General features: G+C 42.2%; 2 protein-coding genes across 5 annotated transcripts in view; both read right to left on the minus strand.

Moving 5' to 3' along the window:
* Positions 1-15581, minus strand: part of Nadk2 (NAD kinase 2, mitochondrial) — a 43840-nt gene extending 28259 nt beyond the window's left edge. The window contains exons 1-2 of one of the 4 annotated variants that reach the window (XM_059276362.1): positions 15219-15581; positions 478-566 (exon numbers count right to left, since the gene is read on the minus strand). In XM_059276362.1, coding sequence (XP_059132345.1) covers positions 478-566; positions 15219-15476 — 347 coding nt within the window. In that variant the 5' untranslated portion in view covers positions 15477-15581. The remainder of the gene's footprint in view (positions 1-477; positions 567-15218) is intronic. The other 3 variants (XM_059276363.1, XM_059276360.1, XM_059276361.1) reach the window with 3 other exon arrangements.
* A 5699-nt stretch (positions 15582-21280) lies between these two features.
* Ranbp3l (RAN binding protein 3 like) overlaps positions 21281-23522 on the minus strand; it is a 43709-nt gene continuing 41467 nt past the window's right edge. Inside the window, exon 15 of the mRNA XM_059276483.1 lies at positions 21281-21970. Within this exon, the coding sequence (XP_059132466.1) occupies positions 21927-21970 (44 nt within the window). The 3' untranslated portion in view covers positions 21281-21926. The remainder of the gene's footprint in view (positions 21971-23522) is intronic.

Here is a 23522-nt window from a genome sequence, read left to right on the forward strand (position 1 = left end):
CATTCATTATAAAACCAAACAGCTATTGCCTGAAATTCAAGCAATATGGAGTGGCAGTACTTGGTGATTAGCATGTTTTTAGATTCCTCTTTTATAGTCACTTAAACTTACTCAGCTGCAAATTGAAGATTCTCCAGTGGTCATTTTTAGACACAAGGAATGCTTTAATGAACACTCGTATCTATTACTCTGTTCCAAGAAATAAAACTTTACACACAGAGAGGAAGCCTGCTTTGAACTTAATCTAACTGTGAAATGGAACTTCTCTAGTAGACGGACTTACTGAAAATAATCTGAATTTTAAGAGGGAAATAGAAATTTCCTTAGAAAATGATGCAGTTGGGTCTTTGAACCTCAATATAATTTTCTGGAAATGTGACAGACTTTACTAAAATTCTAAGAATTAGCTGCTAGTACAAAATAGGATCAGAATCCTGACTATAAAACCCCACCTAAGACACCATCCCACTGACTTACCGTAAACTATCAACTATATGTTCTACATTTTTGGTGTGAATATGATGTCGTTCAAGTAGTCCACTGTAGCTGGAGCCTTTCAGTGCAAGCTATCAGAACAAAAGAAATGCCATTTTACATCAAATATTACATATAATACAATGTCATTTAAAAGCTCTATGTAAAATAAAAATTTTAAAGGCACATTTTAATAACTGCCTATGAAACCTACCAGTTCAAATTCAACTAAAGGCCAGATTTCAGAAAATCATAATCTGATTTTGGTATCAAATACAGCATTAGGTTTTGTGAAGCATGCAGTCAACAGCTTCCAAGAGGCACAGTCTATGTAACTTTTTTAATGCCTTTACCAGATTACACGTGGCTATCTGAAGACCAAAGACAAACTATCACTATTATAGGCAGTTAGCTGACCTTTGGTCCACTTGGGTTTGCTGATCCTGTGTTCACATTTGGACCCTATTTGGAATTTGCCCTGCGTCATCTAAACAAAGCGCTGGGAGGTCTCTGAGAAAGGGTAACTTTAAAATATATAGAACTATAATCTTCAAGCACTATGCTTTCTAGGTGATTCGAGTAATATTTTATATTTAATTAATACCATTAATACTCTACTTGAAAGATTGGATAACCTAAAAAGTAAAATGTAAAATACATGTCCAATATAAAACCATAAATATATTATTATCATTACTTACTAAATTGCAGATTAAAACTAACTTCTAAAAAAATAATTTGGTATGTATTTTACTTTGGGGAATGGCTGAGTCAGGGTCTCTGTGTGTAGCAGAGGTTGGCCTCAAATTTACACTCTTTCCTCAGCCTACCAAGTATCTGTATCAGCAGTATGTGATCTTTAGATGCCTGGCTTACGTCTTACTTTTTTGAAAAGAATACTTATTTATTTTTGACAACTGTATTTTGCTTTTTTGCAAGATTACAAATATAACACTAATGCGGATGGCATTTTTAAATAAAATAAAACCAAATATCTTATTTCTTAGGAATGATTACTGCTAATATTTTGATGCCTGCCTTCCAGGTCTTCTCTTTACAAATACTGGGTTAAGAGTTCTTTAATGTATTTTTTTCCACTTCTACCATTTAAAGAGAACTGTATGGGTCCCAAAAGAGAGAGTGAAGGAAAACATCTGGTTATTGTGAAAACTAATAAATGGATGCCAGATTACATCAGACAGCCGTATAAGTTGAATTGCTTGCTGTCCATTAGAATCACTGAATTCCGGCCAAATCAGCAGTGACCACAGTGGAAAGTAGAAAACCCTTCACTGACCTTAACCAAATGAACACAGACCAAGTTTGTTTCTGATTAAGGACGAGCCCAGCACTCACCTTCAGATTACTGTCCCTCATTACTCAGACCTAAAACTTCCTATCAACCACCTCCCAAGGAGTATAACCAAAAAAGCCTTTCTTCTCCATGCTACCACCCTGCTCCGTGACTTTAAAAGAAATCTGTATATTGATGCTAAGGATTCCCAACTGCTATCCCAAGCTCTAAAGTTTGGACTCAGCATAAATTGGCCCATGTGTCTACTTAATGCCTTTCTTTAGATGGCTAACAGGCATCTACCTTTTAATATTCAATACCAAGCCCTTCATTCTCTACTCTAAGGATTCCCCATCTACAGCTTAAGTGAAGGCTAGAGTCACACTTGAGACCACCTCTCCCCTTTTCCCCATATCCAACTGCTAAATCATAGACGCCATCAATGCACATCCTTACGCTCATCACTACCACAATATGGGCAAGTGCACACGCCTCTCCTCACACAGACACCCAATGCCTTTAACACACCGGTGATCGGCTACGAGCATCCTAGTAACTCTCTCGCCACACTCTTTCCTTTGCACTTTCTAGAATGCTCTCCCTCCTGAAGCCCAGCCCTGGCTCTTCTCAGCCTTGAAGTACAAAGACAGCTTAACCACTAACACAGCCAAGGCCCTGAGCGTACTTACCGCTCACAGATGCAAAACCAATTACTTTTGGGGGATGGGGCAAAACACTCTATCCCAAAGTCTGTTAGTTCCCTCCACTGAATTTGCTACACTTAAAATTACTATAAGTGTATTAAAAAAAAAAACAAAAACAAAAAAACACCCTGTTCCTGTCCCTTTCCTAGACTATAATTAACACAAGAGCAGTGATATTCTCCTGTTCACCAGTGTGCTCTCAGGATATGGTTACTGGAAAAGTTATTTGTTGAGTGAATTCATTCATTCATTCATTCATTCATTCATGTTTTGGCCTGGGGGTAGGTGGGTGCTGGGAATGCCCGTTTCAGAAAAGAACCAAGAGTGCATAAGCAGATGACAACCTGAGCAACAGCTTGCCTCTCAGGCAATCTCTGAGACCTGGTCAGGACTGAGGAGAGGCCAAGAAGTGGAGAAAATATATTATTTTGTTACAGTAATGCCACACATGATTTCACTTGAGTGAACACTTCACAAAGCTAGAAACTACGATTTTAAAAATGTAATGTGCCCAAGTATTTGAGTACCCAGCTACTGTTTATTTAAATATTAGTTGAGTTCAATCAAATGTATTAAATGGAAACTACAAATAGCCCAGAGTGACGACAACTATTCTGAATGTACAATAACTCTTTCAGAATTATGTCATCAAATTTATCATTTCTCACTTGCCAGAAACAAAACTTAAGGGAAGCTGGCCCCCAGACTTTAATAACCTGCCCAAATATTGTATCTTCTGTTCCCTCTTTTGGTTGGACTTGATGAACATACACCCTGGAACAAGAGACATAAACAGGCTGAGACTTTTGTTCTTACTTCCTGGTTCTCAGCAAGCTGCAGGAAATGAAGCTAAAGATTAGTAATGGAGCAGAAATGTCTTTATCTCAAATTTCTCCTTGTGAAAACACTCTCTCTACGTTAGGGTCAGCATTTATCTAGAAGGCACTGCTGTAGTATTTTGACACACGAGCTGTAGTAGCTGGTGGAGGAGCTGGTGGAGGAGCTGGTGGAGGAGCTGGTGGAGGAGCTGGTGGAGGAGCTGGGCTCACTAACAAGGGCTAAGCAGATAAGCAGCGAAACATTCTGGGAAACACTTTAGAAACAACTAGACTATGCTGAACCACCATGTAAATAGCACTGAAGCTAGCGCAAAACACAAACTGGTGGAATGGATAGCTATCTCCCTGGAAATAGCGGCTTCCAACACCTAAAAAACTCACCTTCATCCAAAAAGATCAAGTACAAATGAACTCCTATAAAATGGCTTACAATTAAAAAAATTTAGAATATATTCTCAACTTTGCAGTGTTCCATATTACATATTCAGAAATACATTCATTTATAGTATTTTTCAAAAATGTCAATGATTTCCATTAAAGAGATAAATAAAATGATTATTCAAGTTAGAAAAAGTAGAAGAATCTAAAAAAATAAATAAATAAATCTGTAGACAGAATATCTCATTATAAGCGATACAGTTTCTTCTACAAAAATCACCAAAACCCAACACCACTTCTCTAACCACCGTGACGTTAACACACACAGAGCTATGAAAGAACAGAAACTGAGAACAGATCTGCCACAATTTACAGAGCCTTTAATTATGAAATTTTCTAAATGGCCTTCAGCACTTTTACATTATTACTAATTTTTTAACTTGGCTTAAATTAAACTCATTACAATTACAAATTTTAAAAACTTGTTTTACCAGTTAAGTGTTATTATTTTGGACTCTTTCATTTCCAGGAAAGGTCAATGAAGTGTTCTTAGCACATATGAAATACACAATCTTGCAAGATAATGAAAGTTTGCTATGTAAACTCACTAGACATAATTCAATCATCCTTTCATACACATAACTAGGTGACTCACTAGTACTCAAAATTGCCTGGAAAAGATGTGTGTGCACCTTTTCAGTGGCTACAAAATCAACTGCTCGCCTCTCGGGCTCCGGCCTGCAGCACCAACTCCGGAAGGCTGATCCTGGGTTCTAGCAACTTTACCTCACAGATGCTCCCTTCCCTCCCTCACAGCTGCCTTGGCCAGTGTTCATTCTGTTCACTCTGTTTACAGGCTCCCTATGGTCGCAATCGTTAAGGCTCCATCTTCGGCTCTCCCCTCTGCTCTCCCTTCGCTGCCCTGAGTTACTTTCAGTCCCAGGACCTGGCCTCCCGAGTATGAGGTAGTAACTGAAACCTGTCCTGTCAGCTCTAACTTCTTTTGATTCACAGTCTTTAATTTTCAAATGTCTCCCTTAGCACCCCACCCAGTTCTAGTTCTCACCCCATAGTATCAAGCAATTGCATGGTCCCACTGTCATATGTGCTCTGAGAATCACATACCTGTTAATAAAGGCATCATTTCTTCAGTCAACTGACAACACCCAGCTGCCACCCTCGGGTCTCTCACCTTCTAGCTCCACAGCCAGTCAGCCAGCTTATATACTGCTGCGTATACGCTTTTTCCAAACTATGTCATGTATGAAATTCCACAATGCCATCTTCAGCTCTGGACCACATCAACTCTTACAGAGATGAATGGAGAAGCTTGCCTCTGGATTTTTCTAGACTAATCCCTTCAAAGTCTGATAAACTCCCATCCCAAACCTAATCATCAAGACCAGAGATGTCGTCTTCATCCTAGTCCCCAAATACTCAAACAAGATCAAAACCCCATCCTCCTCACTCACTCACTCTGAAGATAGCCAGGCCTACGACTGGATTCCACTGCCAAAGAGTCTCGAAAGCATTTAGCAGAGGATGAAGACTCTTAGAATTACAGTTACCATTCGCTTGTCTCGCCCAGCCTATCTGTTTGACCACAACTGCTATACATTAGAGTCGGCTAGAACAGCCAGCATTTCAATTAAACAGAAAATAACATGCATTCTATTAAACTGGGTTAAACTGTTTTCTGTAGCATTTTATTCCAGTTAGTACTGAGTCACAAAGCCTCAGCTTTTGTTGCTGTAAGACAAACTTCATTCTTTGTTCTCTTCACACACGCAAACTCTTCCATCCTTCAACACTTAGTAACATCCTACAAATAAAAGGGATCCCTTGACTCTTACCATACCGGTAAAAATGTGAAAGCTTGCTAAGTGCTGGTGATAATTTGTAGATCGGGGAATTCACTCAATGCTTATGAAAAACTTATTTTTACTTAGAACTGTCCTTAACAGTACGAAAACCGGGGCTAGCCAGACGGTTACACAAGCCAAGACACCTGTCACTCAAGCCTGGTGGCTAGAGGTCCAACCCCGGGACACGTGGAAAGGTGGAGGGAGAGAACTCCACAAAGCTGTCCTCTGACCCCCACCTACACACTGTGACATGTGCACCCACACACAAACCACGTGTGCACAGACACGTCGTACACACAATAATAATCGCATTTTCAAAGATAAAACAGAACAACTGCATACAATCTGTAGTTACCCCCAAAGAGGAATACTACATAGCAGTCATTCGTATCAAGATAGATAACTTCTAAAAACAACTGTAAATATATGCAAATTTGTAAAGACCAGGCACATACTCTCAAACCTGTATCATTACTGTAACTTTTAAGGATGTATAAAATTTTATATCGAGCCGGGTGGTGGTGGCGCACGCCTTTAATCCCAGCACTCGGGAGGCAGAGCCAGGCGGATCTCTGTGAGTTCGAGGCCAGCCTGGTCTCCAAAGCGAGTTCCAGGAAAGGCGCAAAGCTACACAGAGAAACCCTGTCTCGAAAAACCAAAAAAAAAAAAAAAATTTATATCGATTTGTCGAGAGCCATACCAACATAAAACCATCTGCACAGCTGGGCAGTGGTGGCACACATCTTTAGTCCCAGCACTTGGGAGGCAGAGGCTGGCAGATTTCAGTGAGTTCAAGGCCAGCCTGGTCTATAAATCGAGTTCCAGGACAGCCAGGATTGTTACTCAGAGAAACCCTGTCTCAAAAAAGAAACAAACAAACAAACAAACAAAAATCTACGTGATAATGGTGGTTTGAAGGCCTAACATCTTCAAATAGTGATCACCCTTGGAACACTGGGAGCAGAAGAGACTAGCTAGGTGGGTAGGGCTATACTTCTAATAATTACCATTCTTTCTTTTTTTTTTTTTTTTTTTTTTTTTGGTTTTTCGAGACAGGGTTTCTCTGTGTAGCTTTGCGCCTTTCCTGGAACTCGCTTTGGAGACCAGGCTGGCCTCGAACTCACAGAGATCCGCCTGGCTCTGCCTCCCGAGTGCTGGGATTAAAGGCGTGCGCCATTCTTACTAAACCAAACCTAAAGCAGGGCAGGGAAAGTTCATTTGGGAAAGTACTTGCTTACCTGAGGACCTGACTCAGTCCCAAGCACCTGAGTAAAAAGTTGAGCGTGCTGGCCCTCACTTAGGATCCCAGAGCTGGGAGGCAGAGACTGAGGACCCCCAGGGCTTACCACCACCCAGTATAGCCTAATGGGCAAGCTCAAGCCAATGAGAGTCCTCCTCTGAGAAGGAGCTAGAAAGTGTTTTCTGAAGTTAATCCACAACATTATCTTCTGGCCTGACTCTTCATGTGTGCAGGAGACACATGGGTACATCCATTTAAAAAGTTCTAAAGCAAATACGGAAAAAAAAAAAAAGTATCTGCTAAGTCCAGGTAGTTAAATACACAAATTATCTTGCTACTGTGAAACTTTTCTACAGGCTTGAAATATTTCGTAACTGAAGATCGTAACACTAAACACATCACTAAAAAATTTTATTTAAAAGTTGTAAAACAAAAAGAAAAAAATCACGGGTCTTTGACCTCCTTTATCTCTATACTTCCTAATTATCCTCCTCCTTTTCTGTATGCTAATGGACTACTTTATCTACAGAGTTAGAATACCATGAAATAGATCTCCTCCAAACACTGGAAACTATCTTTTGGTCCCTGGTTCAGTAGATGGCCTGGTAAATAGCTACTTAACAAACAAACTTAATTAGGCTGGTGGGATGGCTCAGGGTGAGGGCAGCTGACTGCCTAATGACCTGAGGTTGCTACCCTGGACCCACATGATGGAAAAAGAGAACCACCTCTCCCAATTGTCCTCAGACCTCTAGACCTTCACCATATCTCTAAGTAAATAATATATGCAGAAAACAAAAAAATAGGTAATGAGAAAACAACATAAGTCAACTAAAAAAACCTTTTCTGGATGCTGATGACACTGTGTAATTACACTGTAGCAAGTTTTTATTTAAACAATGGTTACACTTTTATTTGGCCTGTGTGACCAATGTATGTGGAACTAGAGGACAACTTGAGGAAGTCAGTGCTCTTCGTCCACTCTGTGTGCCCTGGCTACCACACTGGGGTCCTCAGTCTTCCATTACCCACGGAGCCATGGCGGAAACCCTGGCAAGTGTTTCTAACACAGACTTTTAAGCTATATTCTCTATTACAAACATGCCTCATGAGAGAGGCATGGCTCACACTTCAGAACGACAGCTACCCCAAAGCAATTACTTTAAAAGAAACGAAAGGAAAAAAACGAAAAAAAGAATTCGCACTGCATGTCGCTGGGGCTGTTGCTTAACCGTAGGGCACTACCCAGCATGCATGTGGCCCTGGGTCTGACGCCAGCAGTGTAAAATGAACTAATTGCCACTTCACAATGTTAAACACAACGCGTTTTTAGTTCACCTCAGTGATCTTAGAAGAGCAACTTACTGGGGCTGGAGAGATGGCTCCGTGGTTAAGAGCACAGGATGCTCTGCCAGAGGACCCAGGTTCAATTCCCAGCACCCACATGGCAGCTCACAACTGTCTGTACCTCCAGTTCCAAGGGATCCGGCACCCTCACACAGACAAGCATGCAGGCAAAACACCAATGCACATAAAATAATAAATAAATCTAAAAAAGAAGAAGAAAGAAAAGCAACCTGCTTTGGAATGACAAATCAGTGCCACTCGAAGTAAAACTTTCAGTTGGGTGACAATGCTAAAATGTTGCAAAAATTGCAAAAAATTACCTACACGGTGCATATCTAGTGGTTCATCATAAAGAAAAACAAAATATAATTTCTCTAAGGTACGGAATAACTGTCACAGTGGCTGGTATTTGAAAGTATGTATTTCTGTTACATATTAGTAAGAGTGAAATGGTCAACTTGAACTTCTCTGGTTAAGATATCAGTGAACAAACACTTGCATCTATGCAGCACTTCCTTCCCCCAATTAAGATCGCAGGAAGAGTGATCAGGGTTTGGAAAGCTGGTTGGCCACACACTTGAAGTTAACACTTCCCCAGGTAACGCTGGTAACAGTGAAGACTGAGAAAACCAGGACATTTCAGCTGCTGTGACATTCAATCTTTCTCTTTTTGAAAGCTCAGGGACAATCTTATTTCAGCTTAAAAGAAAACCCACAGAGCAGGCAAGCTGGAAATCCTGGCAGCGGCCCAGAGGAGAAAGCTGGGGAAGAAAAGAGGAAAGCATACTGCTTGCTGGTCTTTTTTTTTTTTTTCTGAATGTAAATATTTATGGAATGAAGTATACTTTTTAGCCTTTGTTTTCCAAATTATGTTCCACATAACTTAATCTTTTCTGCCAAAACAATAAAAATCATCCTTTGTTTTAGTTTGTTTTCCAAACATTTTAAGCCTGAACCCCCTTTAAAGAGCCTGTGTTGGCAATCTCTGCCTTACCAACTAACCCGGAATACTGCCAGATGGCGATAAGGCCTGGGATGGGAAAAAAAAAAGCTGGTACCAGCTTCAGGAAGAAAAGAACTGAACGCCATTCCAAAGAACATCAGAATCACTTCCCCGAGACCTCAACGGGGGTTGGAAGGTAGGGAGAATGATGAGAAGACAGAACACCTGCCCCTAAATAGCTGCCAGTCTACAGAAGAAATCATCACAGACTGGTATTTTTCATCGTGCCGTCATAATACTCAGCACGACCTCGGTAGGCAAAGCATAGCGAATATCAAGGACGTCTGAAACGTTTCAGTCTGAATCTGACCTCAAAGGGCGAACAGGGATTGGAGAACAGAGAAAAACATTAAACAAACTGGGCTGCAAAAGTAAAGACACCAACAGATGCAGATTAAGTCAAGTCAGCAAAAATGCAAACTTCTGATAAACCATTTATGAAAAGGTAGGTTCTCCCATACACCGCTGGGAAATAAACATCCCGTGTTGGTTTTCTGGTTGTCATGACAAAAAAAAGAGTGGCGTAAGTAAGGAAGGGATGGTTAACTTTGGATCGAGGTTTAAAGGCAGACAGTCCATTCTGGCGGGATCGATAGGGTAGCCCGAGTACAAGCTGCTGCTCACACTGTGTCCACCATCAAGAAGAGTAATGGGTGGTGGCGGCGGCGGCGGCGGCGGCGGCGGCGGCGGCGGCGGCGGCGGCGCACGCCTTTAATCCCAGCACTTGGGAGGCAGAGCCAGGCGGATCTCTGTGAGTTCGAGGCCAGCCTGGTCTACAAAGTGAGTTCCAGGAAAGGTTCAAAACTACACCTGTCTCAAAAAACCAAAAAAAAAAAAAGAAGAAGAAGAAGCAGTAAGACATGAACGCCAGCACTCAGCTCAATTTCTGCTTTTCGCTTGTGATTCAGTCCAGTAATTTATGGCATGATGCTATGCACATTCCTCAGCTAATCACCTCAGAACATCCTCATAGACCTACTCAGAGGAGAGAGTCTCCTTGGTGAGTCTAATCCCAGTCAGGATAACAATGAAGATTAACCATCATATTCGAGAACACTCTCTGAGAGACAATGTGAGAGAGCTATTAAAATCTCGTACGCACATGCCTTTTGATTCCCTCTACTTTGGGGTATTTGTACTAGAACTTCATTCTCACATATATGAACACAACGGAGGAGGTGTATCTGACAGAAAATTAAACCAACCTAAACAAGACACATGCACAAAATGGAATGATACGTATGTGCCGTTAAAATAACAGAATGTGAATACTCTGTGTGAGAATCAGCATAAACACTGCTACACTAAAGAAAAGCTACAGAATAATTTGTTATCTTTGAGCAAAATGAGATGAGGTATAGAAAAAAGCAACTCCCCGTTGCCCCTGTCACCTGTGGTGGGTGGTGGGCAAGGGAGCTGACACTCCCCCTTAACAGCTGCAGCACTTGAGAAAGTGGACCCTATACCTAGACTGGACAACACAGTAGAGCTGGCCCTGAAGGTGTAGGTGTGGGAGGACCGACCCTGAGGGTGTGAAAGCGGAAGAACTGGCCCCATTCCTTGCTCGTTCCCTTGCTCGTGGCTGCAAGGGGTGAACTAGCCAGGACAGTGCTGGAGAGCTCAGCCTGGGGGTGAGGAAAGGGGGAAGCTGGCCAGCTGACTAACCCTGCAACTACCCAGGCCCAGAACCAGGGTTAAGTGTTGGCCCACCCCAACTGTGATCTGCCGGAACACGGTGGGGGGGGGGGTCCTTCAAACCCAGGACTACAGGATCCCCACGACACAGGGCAGCAACAGGATGTCCAGGAACAGTCCCAGTGAGAGCCCAGTGTTGCTAGTGTAGCAGAGACCAGAGGCCTCAAACCAAACCAATGATTGTGATGAGCACCTGCATGTAAACATGTATGGATAAAGGGGTTTACTTCCTGACTCACTGTGTCACACTGCAGCTTCCATGACAAGATTTCAATCCCTTTCTTCCCTTTATTTTCTTCTTTTTTTTTTCTTTTTTATCCTAAATTTTAATCTTGTTTTAGTTTGTTGTGGGGAAGTTGCAGGGGCAGAGGGCGGATGAGAGGGGATGGGATATGGGTAGGATCAGGGATGCATGATGTGAAAGACACAAAGAATAAATTTTTTTTCAAAAAGAAAGTTAAAAAGAAAGAAAGAAAGGAAAAGCAAAAGCACTTCACTGTGCTTACTCATGCACAGGACTATTTCCAAAAGAAACCACAACACAAGACATGGATGAACAGGTCACTTGCAGGGGCCGACACTGAACAAAAGGCGACATCAAGAAGGGAAGACTTTGATTACACAGCATTGCTTTGCATTTTGAACAGTTTTAATGGGCCACTGATCCATAAGGAGTTCAAATTAAATCAGCACATCCAACAAAAATTAAAACTGTTTAAGACTGCCAAAATGTGAAGTTCTAGAAATAATAAGCAATGAAGTCCAAGAGGGAGACAAGAGTCCCTACCTATGAAGAGGTTACTGAAATACAGTGTTTCTCCAAGTATGATCTGGAAACCAATCAAAAACACAGGAACCTGGTTTAAAAAATAAAATAGTAGATCCCTAGGATTCATCCAAAGTAATCTTAGGCATATGGTTCAGAGAAGCAAAGTGCTGGAATTCTCCACACGGAATCAGAACCATGAGAGGGAAGGTTCAGGCATCTGCACTTTGGTAGATTCCCTGGGTGATGAAGGGAGCCTCTGGGTACTGACAGGCAGAGGAGCCGAGGCCAGATGTTCACCCTTAGATAGATGGGTCTGGTGCCTGTGGCTGGAAGATCTGACAGTAACAAGTTAGGGGCCCTGGCAGCACCCCAGATCACTTTCTTTCATGTGCTAACTACTTACACAGCTGACTGCATCTATGCTGAAGAGAATTAGCTGCCCAGGAGGTACTAAACCTAAGCCGCTCATCTTTCTTTTTTTTTTTCCCAAACCAAAGGAAACAAAAGCAAAGCATTATATTCTCCACCTAAGAACCAGCTATGAAGACAATAAGCAGACATAATTTAATCCAAGAGATGTGTCATTAAGTGAACTTACTTCATCCTGTTGTATCTAAAAACGGAAGCCATTAAAGACGGTTGTTCCTCTGAGGCTACAAGAGAACGGGAGAAAGCAAGACAGAAACTGCTTCTTTCCTATCTATTTGTTCAATTAAGTATCTTAAATAAAACCTTTTCTTTGGCTGACAAAGTGTGGTTTTGGCAAGAATATCCTTGCCAAATCAGTTTTGTTTCACCTAAAATCTAACATGTGGCTGTCAAGGTGTCTGGTTAATAAAAGCTCCGCCTCTGCCACCAGCTTCTGATAAGTCATGAATCAACCAATGGGAAGAAAGGCAAGACTGAAATAATGCAATACTACCAGGAAGACCAACTGAAAGGCGAACTTCTGCCCCAAGCTGGAGGATATAATCCAATCCTTGTACAGGCTTCATCAATTAAAAAGATACTTCATGTAACTCTTTACCTTTCTACAAAGGCAGAAAACCAGATGCTTCAGGAAAGAAAACTACACGGACACTCTGGCCAGCATCTACTGTGTGTATTTTAAATAAGTACCCTAAATAGAGACCTATTTTGCACTATTTAAAAAAAAGCATAACAAAAGAGAATGCTCCCATACAAAATCACGTTATCATGATGTTATGAACACAGAAGCCGTAGTAGCAGTGGCATGAAACACGCACTTAGTTATTTTCTTTTATTTTTTTATTTTATTTATTTATTTATTTTTGTTTTTTTTTTTTTCAAGACAGGGTCTCTCTAGGTAGTTTTGCTCCTTTCCTGGAACTCACTTGGTAGCCCAGGCTGGCCTCGAACTCACAGAGATCCGCCTGGCTCTGCCTCCCGAGTGCTGGGACTAAAGGCGTGCGCCACCAATGTCCGGCTAGTTATTTTCTTTTATAACCAATTCATGCACCTCAGTTGAGTTCTACCTCAACAAGATAACGAACAACGTGAAATTCTTTCTGTTCCTACTTTCTACAGAATACCATGGCAGACCTTCACACAGACTGGTATTTCTCAGCTCTTCTTATCCAGGCTACACCTAATGCAATCTCACTGCAAAAGCTGCCTTAACATCAATGCAAAGCCAACTCCTATCGGTAAGGAAGAAATCCAATAAAACTGCAGCAACAAAATCCTATTTCTTTTTCGCCTCCGTCTCTTGGCGATCACAAAACTGTACAGCCCAGGAGTCATATTTCAACGCTGTCTTATTCTAACAGCATCACCCAGTGACAGACAAATACTACGTATTAAGATTTTTCTTCACTCAAAGAGGGAGTTTGAGTTTTTAAGGACACCAATTACCCCTACATCTTAAAAAGTTTCATTAGTAGTGATCTAGTTCAGAAATAAAAAAAAAAAGTTAATCTCGATTCAATACCACCCGTTTTCCAGAGTCCTTGAAATAATTTCAAAATGCCAGCTCCAGAAAGGACCTTGGGAGCTATTTAGCCCAACCCAAAGGAAACTAGGTGAATGAACTTTTGAAAGCTAACATTACAGTACAAACGTTTTATTTCACTCAGGAGGTCAAGAGAAGTTGAACAACGCAAAGGGAGTCGGTCACACAGAACCAAAGCAGCACCTCAAGCTCCTGGCAACAATCCCACCCTCTGTACTGCAGACTTGAAAAGTACCAGTTCACTTTTGTTTGTCTATTTCTTGAGTGTACCATTTTAAGTCTAGAGAGTCTTAGATAAAATTGTGTGAGGCTAAGCATACATGGTGTTTCACAATTTCTAAAAGGTGAACCTTGCAAAGTCAGGCGTATAACCAAAAGGACACACCTCTTTTTCCAAAATAGAAACCGTGTGCTTCCATCTGGCCAACAATCCCCCTCACTGCATTCATTTCAGTCGATGACACACACTACCCCAGGCAAAGTGCTGATATTCTCTAATAACGTAAATGTCTTCTATAAACACTTGGGAGAAAGAGACAATACATTTGCACACTGCCTTCTACCAAGTGGCCCTTCAATTTGCCAATCAAACAAAACTGACAAGATGCTATAGCTAAGCAAAGATTTACAATGTGTTTCTCCTGTCCCCCCCCCGCCCCCCCCAAAAAAATGGTATTACAGAGCATCACCAGGTTTTAAGAATAGGCAGCCTACCTACTCTTGTACATAACTGAATAATGGTTATATACAATTAATTCTAAAGCCTTCGGGTGTCTGGAATCAACAATTACAGACGTTCAATGGGGAGCTTTCTATAATCTAGAAAATTTACCTACAATCTAGATAAACTGCCAACAGCCCATTTCCCGAAAGTTACTGTGTAGCACAAAATCAAATTTTTCGAAAATGGCGAAGCTCAAACTCTGGGTTCAATCCCTCCCACACACATACACGCCTGGTTTTGTACACCTGGCAAGGCTATTAGTAAATATACCAAATACAGTGTATCGCGGAGGCACTGTTACTTCAGGGGTACAGGCTCTTCCTTTCACCCATTATCCTGCTTACTTGTCCATTATCTGACCTTCCTACACAAAAACACATCTCAGGTCAACTTTCCTGCCACGCTGTCTCGGGCGCTTTTCAAGTGGCCAGAGACCCTAGACCAGCGACCACATTCCAGCAAGGCTTTCCCTGGCCAGGCCTCGGTCCCCGGGCGTCAAGGGGGTGTGTCCGTGGCACCACGGCCCTCTCTCCGCCGCCAGCAGCCGCGCACGGGAATTTTTTTTTTTCCCCCCTCGGGGCGGCCTGGGGAGAGGTCCCCAGGGCGAACAACCCTCAAGCCACCGGTTCACCTTCTCAGCGATCGGCGTCAGTGCTCCCGAGGCCGGGGCGAGTGCACACGTGGCTTCCCCAAGCCCCGGTTCCCGGGGCCCCTCCACGGAGGGTTCGGGACGCCAATCTCCCACGCTCGGAGTTGGGGCGGGGTGGGAGGAGAGGGGACACAGGCAATCGGAGGGAGGCCGTCGGGCTCTGCGGGTGCCCTGTGTCCCGCGGGGCTCAGCTGCACCCCCACCCCGCCACCCTTCCCCCCGTTCCCCCGTCCCGGCCGTCCCCGCCGTCCCCGCCAGGACCCACCAGCTGCTTCAGGTCCTCCTCCGAGAGCTCGGCGTAGCGGTAGCGCTGCTGCTCGAACTCGTAGCGGGTGGTTTTCGCCACCACCACCACCCGCGAGGGGCGGAAGCCGCCGTCGGCGGGGCTGCCACGGCCCGCCAGCTCGCGCGGCTGCCCGTGCCCCAGGTGCCGCCGTCCGTCCGCGCCCGAGCCCCGCAGAGCCGCCCGGCCGCCCGCCACGCGCCGGCAGCTGCCCAGCAGGAAGCCCCGGTAGCAAGTCATGGTCCGCGGGGCTGCGGCTGCAGGCTCGCACTCCCCGCCGCCAGCACCGCGCCGGGCGCGCAGAGGTTAAGTGCGGGGACCTGCGTGGAACGCGCCACTAGGGGGGAACGTGCCCGGACGCTGGCGCGGCCGGGGAGCCCCCGCGAGGACCTGGGGGTGGGGGTGGGGGTGGGGGGGCCGGGGGGCGGGGAACGGGGCTGGCCTACGGGTGGTGGGTTTTATTTGTTTGTTTATCCGTTTCCTGCCTGCGCCTGCGCAGTGGCCTCTCGGCCCGGCCCCCCCACCTCCCTCTCCACCCTCTAGTCCGCTCTGCGCCCGCCCCCAGGCCAGCCCCGTCAGCTAATCAGCGTTCGGGGAGCTTTGGGAGCCCGAGGGGCTGCAGGGATTGGTTGTGGCTGGGAAAGCGCAGGAATTCTATTTGGCGTTTGAGCTGCCTGAAGAAATCCAGCTGGAACCGGTCTGAGGCGGCCTAGGGGGTGCAGGCGGAGTTTTGAGCGCCTGGCGGGAAAAGAGAGGTCCTTGCGCATCTCCACCTCGGTGCTTTCAGTTTTGCCTAGTTTCCTGGCCCCGTGCTTGTCTTGGGTGAATTTTAACCAGTGTCTGCTTGAATAGCTGGGGTGTCCATCGCTGCGGTGAGAGCTGAGGACACTGACCTCGCACCAAGCGGCGAAGTTGGCGGGGCCCAGTGCCAAAAGGAGATGCCGAGCCCTTTATTAGGAATTACAGATAGCGAGAAAGATCACAGAGCGTTAACACGAGCTCAGAGATCTAAGCTCCTGGTCCTTCATGATCGCCAAACCAGCAGACTGTGCTGTCAGTGAGAAACGTGGAGGGCAATGAGGGAAGGAGTCTTGCCTAGTGGTGCGTGGCCCTAGTAGATGGAAAGATTTAGGTTGGAAAACAGGGTAGGGCCAGACTGAAGGGTTCAAATGCTCGCACTTTGCACTTTATTCTGTAGGCGGCCCACAAAGAAGCAAGTTCAAAGCAGTGTTTGATGATGACTATTGATCTGGCTCTGGAACGTTGGGTAGTCTTGGAAGCCAGAGCAAGAGAGACTGTCAGAGTCTGTGGGGACAGTTACACAACCAGAGAGATCTAGGCTGACATAAGAATATTGCGAACAGAAGGGAAAGTTACTCTGAAGGAAAAGTCCTACGACAGTGCACATCCTAATATGTGGCACCTGCCTCTGAGGTCCTTGCTGTTGCCCCCTCTCCTTTGCAGTCCTGGCACCCCAAGAAAGTGGTTTCTGGATTCCAGGCACGCTGTTTCATACTTAGGAAGAGACTCAGATGCCTCTGTAATGTCACACCTATTATTTTCTCTCCACTTCACAGAAGATTAACTCCCACTTCCAGCTAGGAACATCCCAGTGGGCTGTCCTTGTCAAACCTTACTTTGGATCCTTTCTTCTGCCTCTTCCCCAGCGTTGCTTCGTTAAGCCATCCTCTCAGATGTATCTTGAATTCTCTCCCCCTGCTGGATTTTCCACTCAAGTTCTTAGACATACCCATGTCTATGATGACATTTGAAACTTCAAAGAATGAAAAGAGCCTCCTAAGCCCCAATTGTTTACTTGTTCCCTCTCTCCCCTTTACATATCGATTCTGGACAGAACGAGCTGTTAATCAGTCATCGATGCTGCCAACCTTTTCTTTTTTGGTGGAGAACAGGGTGGGAATGGGGTGGGGTTGGGGGGCTCTTAGTTGGCTTACATTTCTAATCCATTGTTGAGGGAACCACCAATCTTTTATCATTTCCCTGTGCTTTCTTCACTACTCTTTCTTATTTCCAGAGTTAACCAGATGACCAGATTGAAACTCAGAAGATACCGTTTAGTCCTTAAATCACTTGGTAATGTGAAGCATTGAGCCGGCTCTACACTTTCTGGAGTACTTGACTGTTGTTTCTCAGCACACCAGTCCCTAATGGTGTTTCCTTCACCTCTCAGTTCCCTCTCTTGGATTCTTCCTAGACCCATCTCTGGGATGTAGCTCCTACCATCGACTCTTCTAGCGTTCTTCCTTTCACTTGCTCCCCTCCACTCCGTTTTCCTTGGTGGCTTCATCTTCTGTTGTGTGATGAAGAGTTTGGGCCTTCAAAGACTGAGTCAAATCCCAGCTCTAGTGTGTATTTGTTTTGTGAACCTTGGACTGGTTGCTTAAGCTTTCTGAGCCTATTTCTTTATCTATGAAACAGTAGCCACCTGTAAAGTTGTACATAAATGAATAAATGCCTAACCTATGTCCACTATAAATTAGACCCTGCAAATATTAGCCCCCTTTGCCTTAAAAGACTCAGCTATTTCCAGCATCTTTAGCTCATGTCATTCTCCCGAATGTCAAATCCTTATTTGTAGCTTACTGTAGGATGTCTCTTCAGTTCAAATATACAACAAGTATGAGTGGTCACTAAATTATATTGGAATAGAACACCCTTCTGGGTGTTGGAAATCAAATGATTAAGAGTTTTGTTCTTTAGGAGCTTGAAGAGTGTACAATGATCGACTTCTACAGAGTGCTTCTAAGAATTCAGAGGAGCAGGTTTTAATTCAGCGTAAGAGTTAGGGAAAATATCCTGGAAATGTCTTGAACTGACACTTAGTAAAACATTAGTGTCATCAAGAATGAGAAGGGAATTCTACAGAGGAAATAGTATAAACAAATGTGTAGAGACCCAGTGGAGTGGCTATTCTGAATTTCTAGTGAATTGTGAGCAGCAGGCAACACTGGGAGTCATTACTACAGGTATAGACAGAGGAAAGTGTTATATCCATGCCAAGGACCTTGGCTTTTCTGCTATACATGTTAGTAAGCAACAAAAAAGACATGATGGCATAATTAGCTTTGCAAAATCATTAAAATTTTCTCAAAAGAAACACATGCAGTAAATAAACCCCTGAAGAGATGTTCAGCCATATTACAAATCAGAAAGATACAAATTAAGGCCGGAGTGAAATGGTGTTTATCCACTAGATAGGTAGAAATTAAGAAGTTCTAGGAATATCCTAGTTAGAAGACTATCAAGCCGCCAAGACCTTAATAGGCTAAACCATCAATCATTTCAATGGTTCTACCATTACTACAGTTTACAATACTGTCTTAGAAGTTCTAATATGCTCTTATATTTCAGTTTGATAACTACAAGTCTGACAGTTAAAAAAAATAATCAGTATAATAAAGTATATATGAGAGGTATGATCTGACACAAAACTCCTGGCATTCATTGGACAGGGTATCAGCTTCACATTCTCTCAGACAAAAAGGAAATTTTAAAGATACTGAATTTCAAATTCTAATCTCAGTGGTTTAGTATGGCAAAGCCGATGCCATTTTCTTTCTCTCTGCCTTTCTTTCTTTCTTTTTCTTTTCTTTTAGGTTTTAGTTTTGGTTTTGGTTTTTCGAGACAGGGTTTCTCTGTATGACAATCCTGGCTGTCCTGGAACTTGCTTTGTAAACCAGGTTGGCCTCGAACTCCCAGAGATCCACTTGCCTCTGCCTACCAAGTGCTAGGATTTAAGGCATGTGCTGCCATGCCCAGCTGTGGTTTCCTAATGAATGATCCACGCAACTACATGATAGCCACATCTGAAGCAAATATTACTGTTCCTAACATTTTATGACAGCATTGTATGTCACTAGTATCTTCAGTTTGGGGATTTTCAGATGCCTTAAGATGTACTCTTTCCAATCTCTGTAACACTCAGGTACATGTGACTCTGTAAAAGATTCATACCCTTCTTTATAACATTCATATATTCTAGTACTTGTATAGATAGTTTTCATTGGGGATGAAGGGCACCTTGCTTTGGTAATAATGGATGTGTATGTGAGGGGGGAGGGGGTTGAATGAGCAATGTCCCCAGTAGGTTCAAGTATTTGAACACTTAGTCTGTGGTTGGTTGCACTGGGATAGGTTGGAGAATGTTCAGGAAGTATGTCACTGGAGTTGGGCTTTGAGAGTGGATAGCCTGGTCCCACTTCCGGTTCATTCTGCTTTCTACAGGTGGGTGAAGAAGTGATCTCAGCTTCCTGCTCTGGCTCCCTGCTGCACTGCTTCCCCACCATATGGATTCTCCCTCTGGAGCTGTAAACCCAAATAAATCTCCCTTCTGTGAGCCCCCTTGGTTTTGATACCTTATCACAGCAACTAAAAGTAACTAATAAAGGATGTAAAATAATATTTTGTAACAGAAAACATTTTAATGATTCATTATTAAGCTAAGCAATTGAAGTAAATACTATTGAAAGAATGATTAGATTATCTTAAGATATGTAATTTAATATAAAATTAGATACATATGTGATATATTTGGAGACTAGTTAATCAGATTTTGATAAAAATAGCTCATATGGAAATCCAGAATGTAGGATTAGCAATCACCTGTCTGAATAACTTAAGAAAAAGGTATTAGCCGGGTGGTGGTGGTGGTGGTGGTGGTGGTGGTGGTGGTGGTGGCGGCGGCGGCGGCGGCGGCGGCGGCGGCGGCGGCGGCGGCGCATGCCTTTAATCCCAGCACTCGGGAGGCAGAGCCAGGCGGATCTCTGTGAGTTCGAGGCCAGCCTGGTCTACAGAGCGAGATCCAGGAAAGGCGCAAAGCTACACAGAGAAACCCTGTCTCGAAAAAACCAAAAAAAAAAAAAAAAAAAAAAGAAAGAAAGAAAAAGGTATTATTGTATAATTGATTATTCCCCATTGAAAGGAGATAGAGGTTTTAGAAAAGCAGAGAGAGGCTAGATGATGTTTCTTTTCATGTTTCTGCTCTTTGTCACTGTTTCATGATCCAGAAGTTTTCACTGCCTCTGCCTTGCTGACATTCTAACCTACTTGGGGGTCTCCTGGCGTTCCTTCATAGGCCTCAAGTAAGTCTGTTTCTCCTTTACCATCTGCACAGAAGACCAAAGAAAATCAGAGTAGATTTAACTTATATTAAAACAGTTGGGACCCAGAAAAAAAATTGCTTCGTTTTCATTAATTTTGGAACAAGAAGAAACATGCCAAGAAATAAAGGAGGGCTCTGTTCTCTGCTTCACTTTAACAATTATCCTATAAATACAATGTTCCCACAAAGTTAGGGTCTTATCGGTGAACCAATGCTGCCTCCCGATTATGTTATGTTCCTAGGAAGAATTATCCACTGAGTGTGTTCTGCACCAGAGTTACTTTTAGGAACGATGGTAGAGGAAAAAGAAATAATCTTAATTATCTGTATTAACTCCTTCCTCTGATGCATCTCTTTCTCTTCAGTATTCCTTGTCTCTTTTCTTCTGAACATATACTTAAATCCTACTCTAAAAGAGCTTATTCAGCTACTGTATGCTAAACTCTGAGATTTGAGCAGAGGTTTGGTTAATAAATATGTACATGCAATGCTCTTGTATTTATGAAGGTGATTAAACCATGTTAACTTTTAAAATATATTCAGGTGTATACTTCCAAAGAATATTTTCTTCGGTGTAGCAGTTTGTGAAATTACACCCTCATTACAAGTATGTCAGGGTTCAGAACACATTTGGAAACCATTTAGGATCCTGAATCTTTATCCCATGATGAGATTGTTTAGGGATACTAACAAAATAAAATATGGCCCAAAGTACTGAGACTGATTTTCATTTGTGAGTCATAAAGTATCTCTGAAATATCAAAAGGGCATAAACACATCTGCTAAAAATGATTGAAATTACTATACCAAAATGATGGAATTTGAGATAGTCATTGGCTATATATGATACATTTGCTATAAAAGGGCTTCTACATAGCCACACCTACTAGACTATTAATGACAACCACATAAATAAAGCACATTGATATTTGGCTTTTGTATTTTTTGACACATAGATAATATATTACATTTTGTTCAATTATTCCCCAACATTTGTGGGCTGACTGTGAGCCTAATACATAAGATGCAATGGATACAAGTCCATGAATGGACAATTTTGTAAAAAAATTTCTACTTGAATATATGTATTAGGAAACTCAAAGTATAAGTGAAAATACACATTTCTCAGAAGATAAACATGATTTAATGAAATGCCTTGCAGTTATAACATTTTTAAAGATATGGCTGTAAATTTAGTAAAATATTTTTTTTATAGCCAGACAATGTATGACTAAAATACTTTAGTGAGATATTTATCAAAACCAACAATTGGTACTTTTAATTATTATATCCATCAACATGATGAATAGTCCAAATGAGTTATCAAACCCTATTCTAGATTAATCCACAAAATGATGAATTTTTATCTTCTGAAGTTCATTTCTTAAATTCTATCCACAATAATCAAAATGTAAAATAAAACAAAACTTTTAATTACAAGAAGTTGTATTTCTTTAATTAAAAAAAAAAAAAACCTCTTCAAAGTATGTGTAGAGTCTTTTCAGGACAGTCTGGCATTTCAGCAGAGTGACCAGTTTCTGTAGATGTCATGTTTAGAGTCAAGAGTGCTATGAACAGACAACTGACTGTCTGTGCTTCCATCTTGAAGGATCTGTGGCAAATGTAAAATATTTCATTACATAACATCATATTTAGACTTAATATCAAATACAGACAAACATGAGTAGCTTAGTGATAAGGAAATGAAAGATAAAAGTATGTTTTATGTATGTTTAAATAATGTTAGAAAATATTGCTAATAATTTCCACTCCCACCCTATATCAAGTGTGGTTGATTTTTAGCACATGTGTACATTTTTTTGCAGCCTTTGGGTTTATCACCACCATTATCGTGTGTGTGTGTGTGTGTGTGTGTGTGTGTGTGTGTGTGTGTGTGAGAGAGATGGGGGAGCACACGTGTGCTAAGGCATGTGTATGGAGGCCAGAGGATAACTGTGTGATATTGGGTATCTCCTTCCACCTTTATGTGGGTTCTGGGGCTCAAACTCAGGTTGTCAGGTCTGCTTGACGCATGCTTTCTCTGCTGAGCCGTCGTACCGACAATGTTCGTAATAATTTTAAAGATGATATTTTCTGACAAAACGTTATTTAATTCATGGGCAACGAAGTCCAAACTGGCATTTTATAACTTCCATAACTTTTTAGCATTGTGCACAATACTTCCTAAGAAAGGTGCTGTGTGTGAACAGGGAAACAAGAGCAGAAGGAGGGGCCTGTGATTGACAGTTGCCTTATATTCTTTCCATTCGTTTAACAGGTAGATGGTTGCTTATCAACCCTTTCTTAAAAAGTTTCATTACTGTGTCTCATTGATTAAATCTTGCCATTTCATCTTTATTTTAAGTTGACATTTTCTAATAGAATCCATTGTATTGTGGACAATACAAACATAGTAATATGAAAGATAATTTACTTATTAATTTCATTTAATTGGGAGAATCATAAACCTTTTGCTCAATAGATTTGTGTAAAGTAGAAAACCATACTCGTGTAGTTCTCTGGCTCATTGAGTCAAGCAACCTAATCTGCCCACACGGTAGAATTTTTAACATTATGTATGATTAAAGCAGCTTTAAAATGATTGAAAAGTGGGAAATGGTCATCACATTATCATTTTATATTGTCAAGTCTCTATAGACAGAATTTGGGGTAAGTGAATCTGTCACTAAAAATGACTAGATGACTCTGTTAGAATAACCACATCCATAGAACACAGCTGTGCTTACTAGGTCTTTGGCACTGCCCCCCAATAATGATATCAGGGTGTCACTTTTAAATCCACACAGCAGGACAAACTAAAATCTGAAAATCATTTTACTGCTGGTTCTGTTTCAGCCTTAGTTCATTTGTGAATCCTGACCCAATTTGAAAAAGTAGTCATTTTTGCCCTAGTCAAAGGAGGACCTTGCAGGATAATACTTAAACCATTTAGGTGTTTTTCTAAGCAGTCAAATTCCAAAGTAGGAATAAATATGATGCTCAGGACGTAAAACTAGATTTACCTGGATCCCCATTGCATACATTTCTATTTCCTCTTGTTATAGCCAGTAATAGACTGGAACATGAGAAAATGAGTCAGTAGTGGTTACTTTCAAGACAGCAATGTAATACTTTATATTGTGAATGAAGTCTTTTATGGGATT

Source organism: Peromyscus eremicus, chromosome 11 (assembly GCF_949786415.1).
Source record: "Peromyscus eremicus chromosome 11, PerEre_H2_v1, whole genome shotgun sequence".
Taxonomy (NCBI): domain Eukaryota; kingdom Metazoa; phylum Chordata; class Mammalia; order Rodentia; family Cricetidae; genus Peromyscus; species Peromyscus eremicus.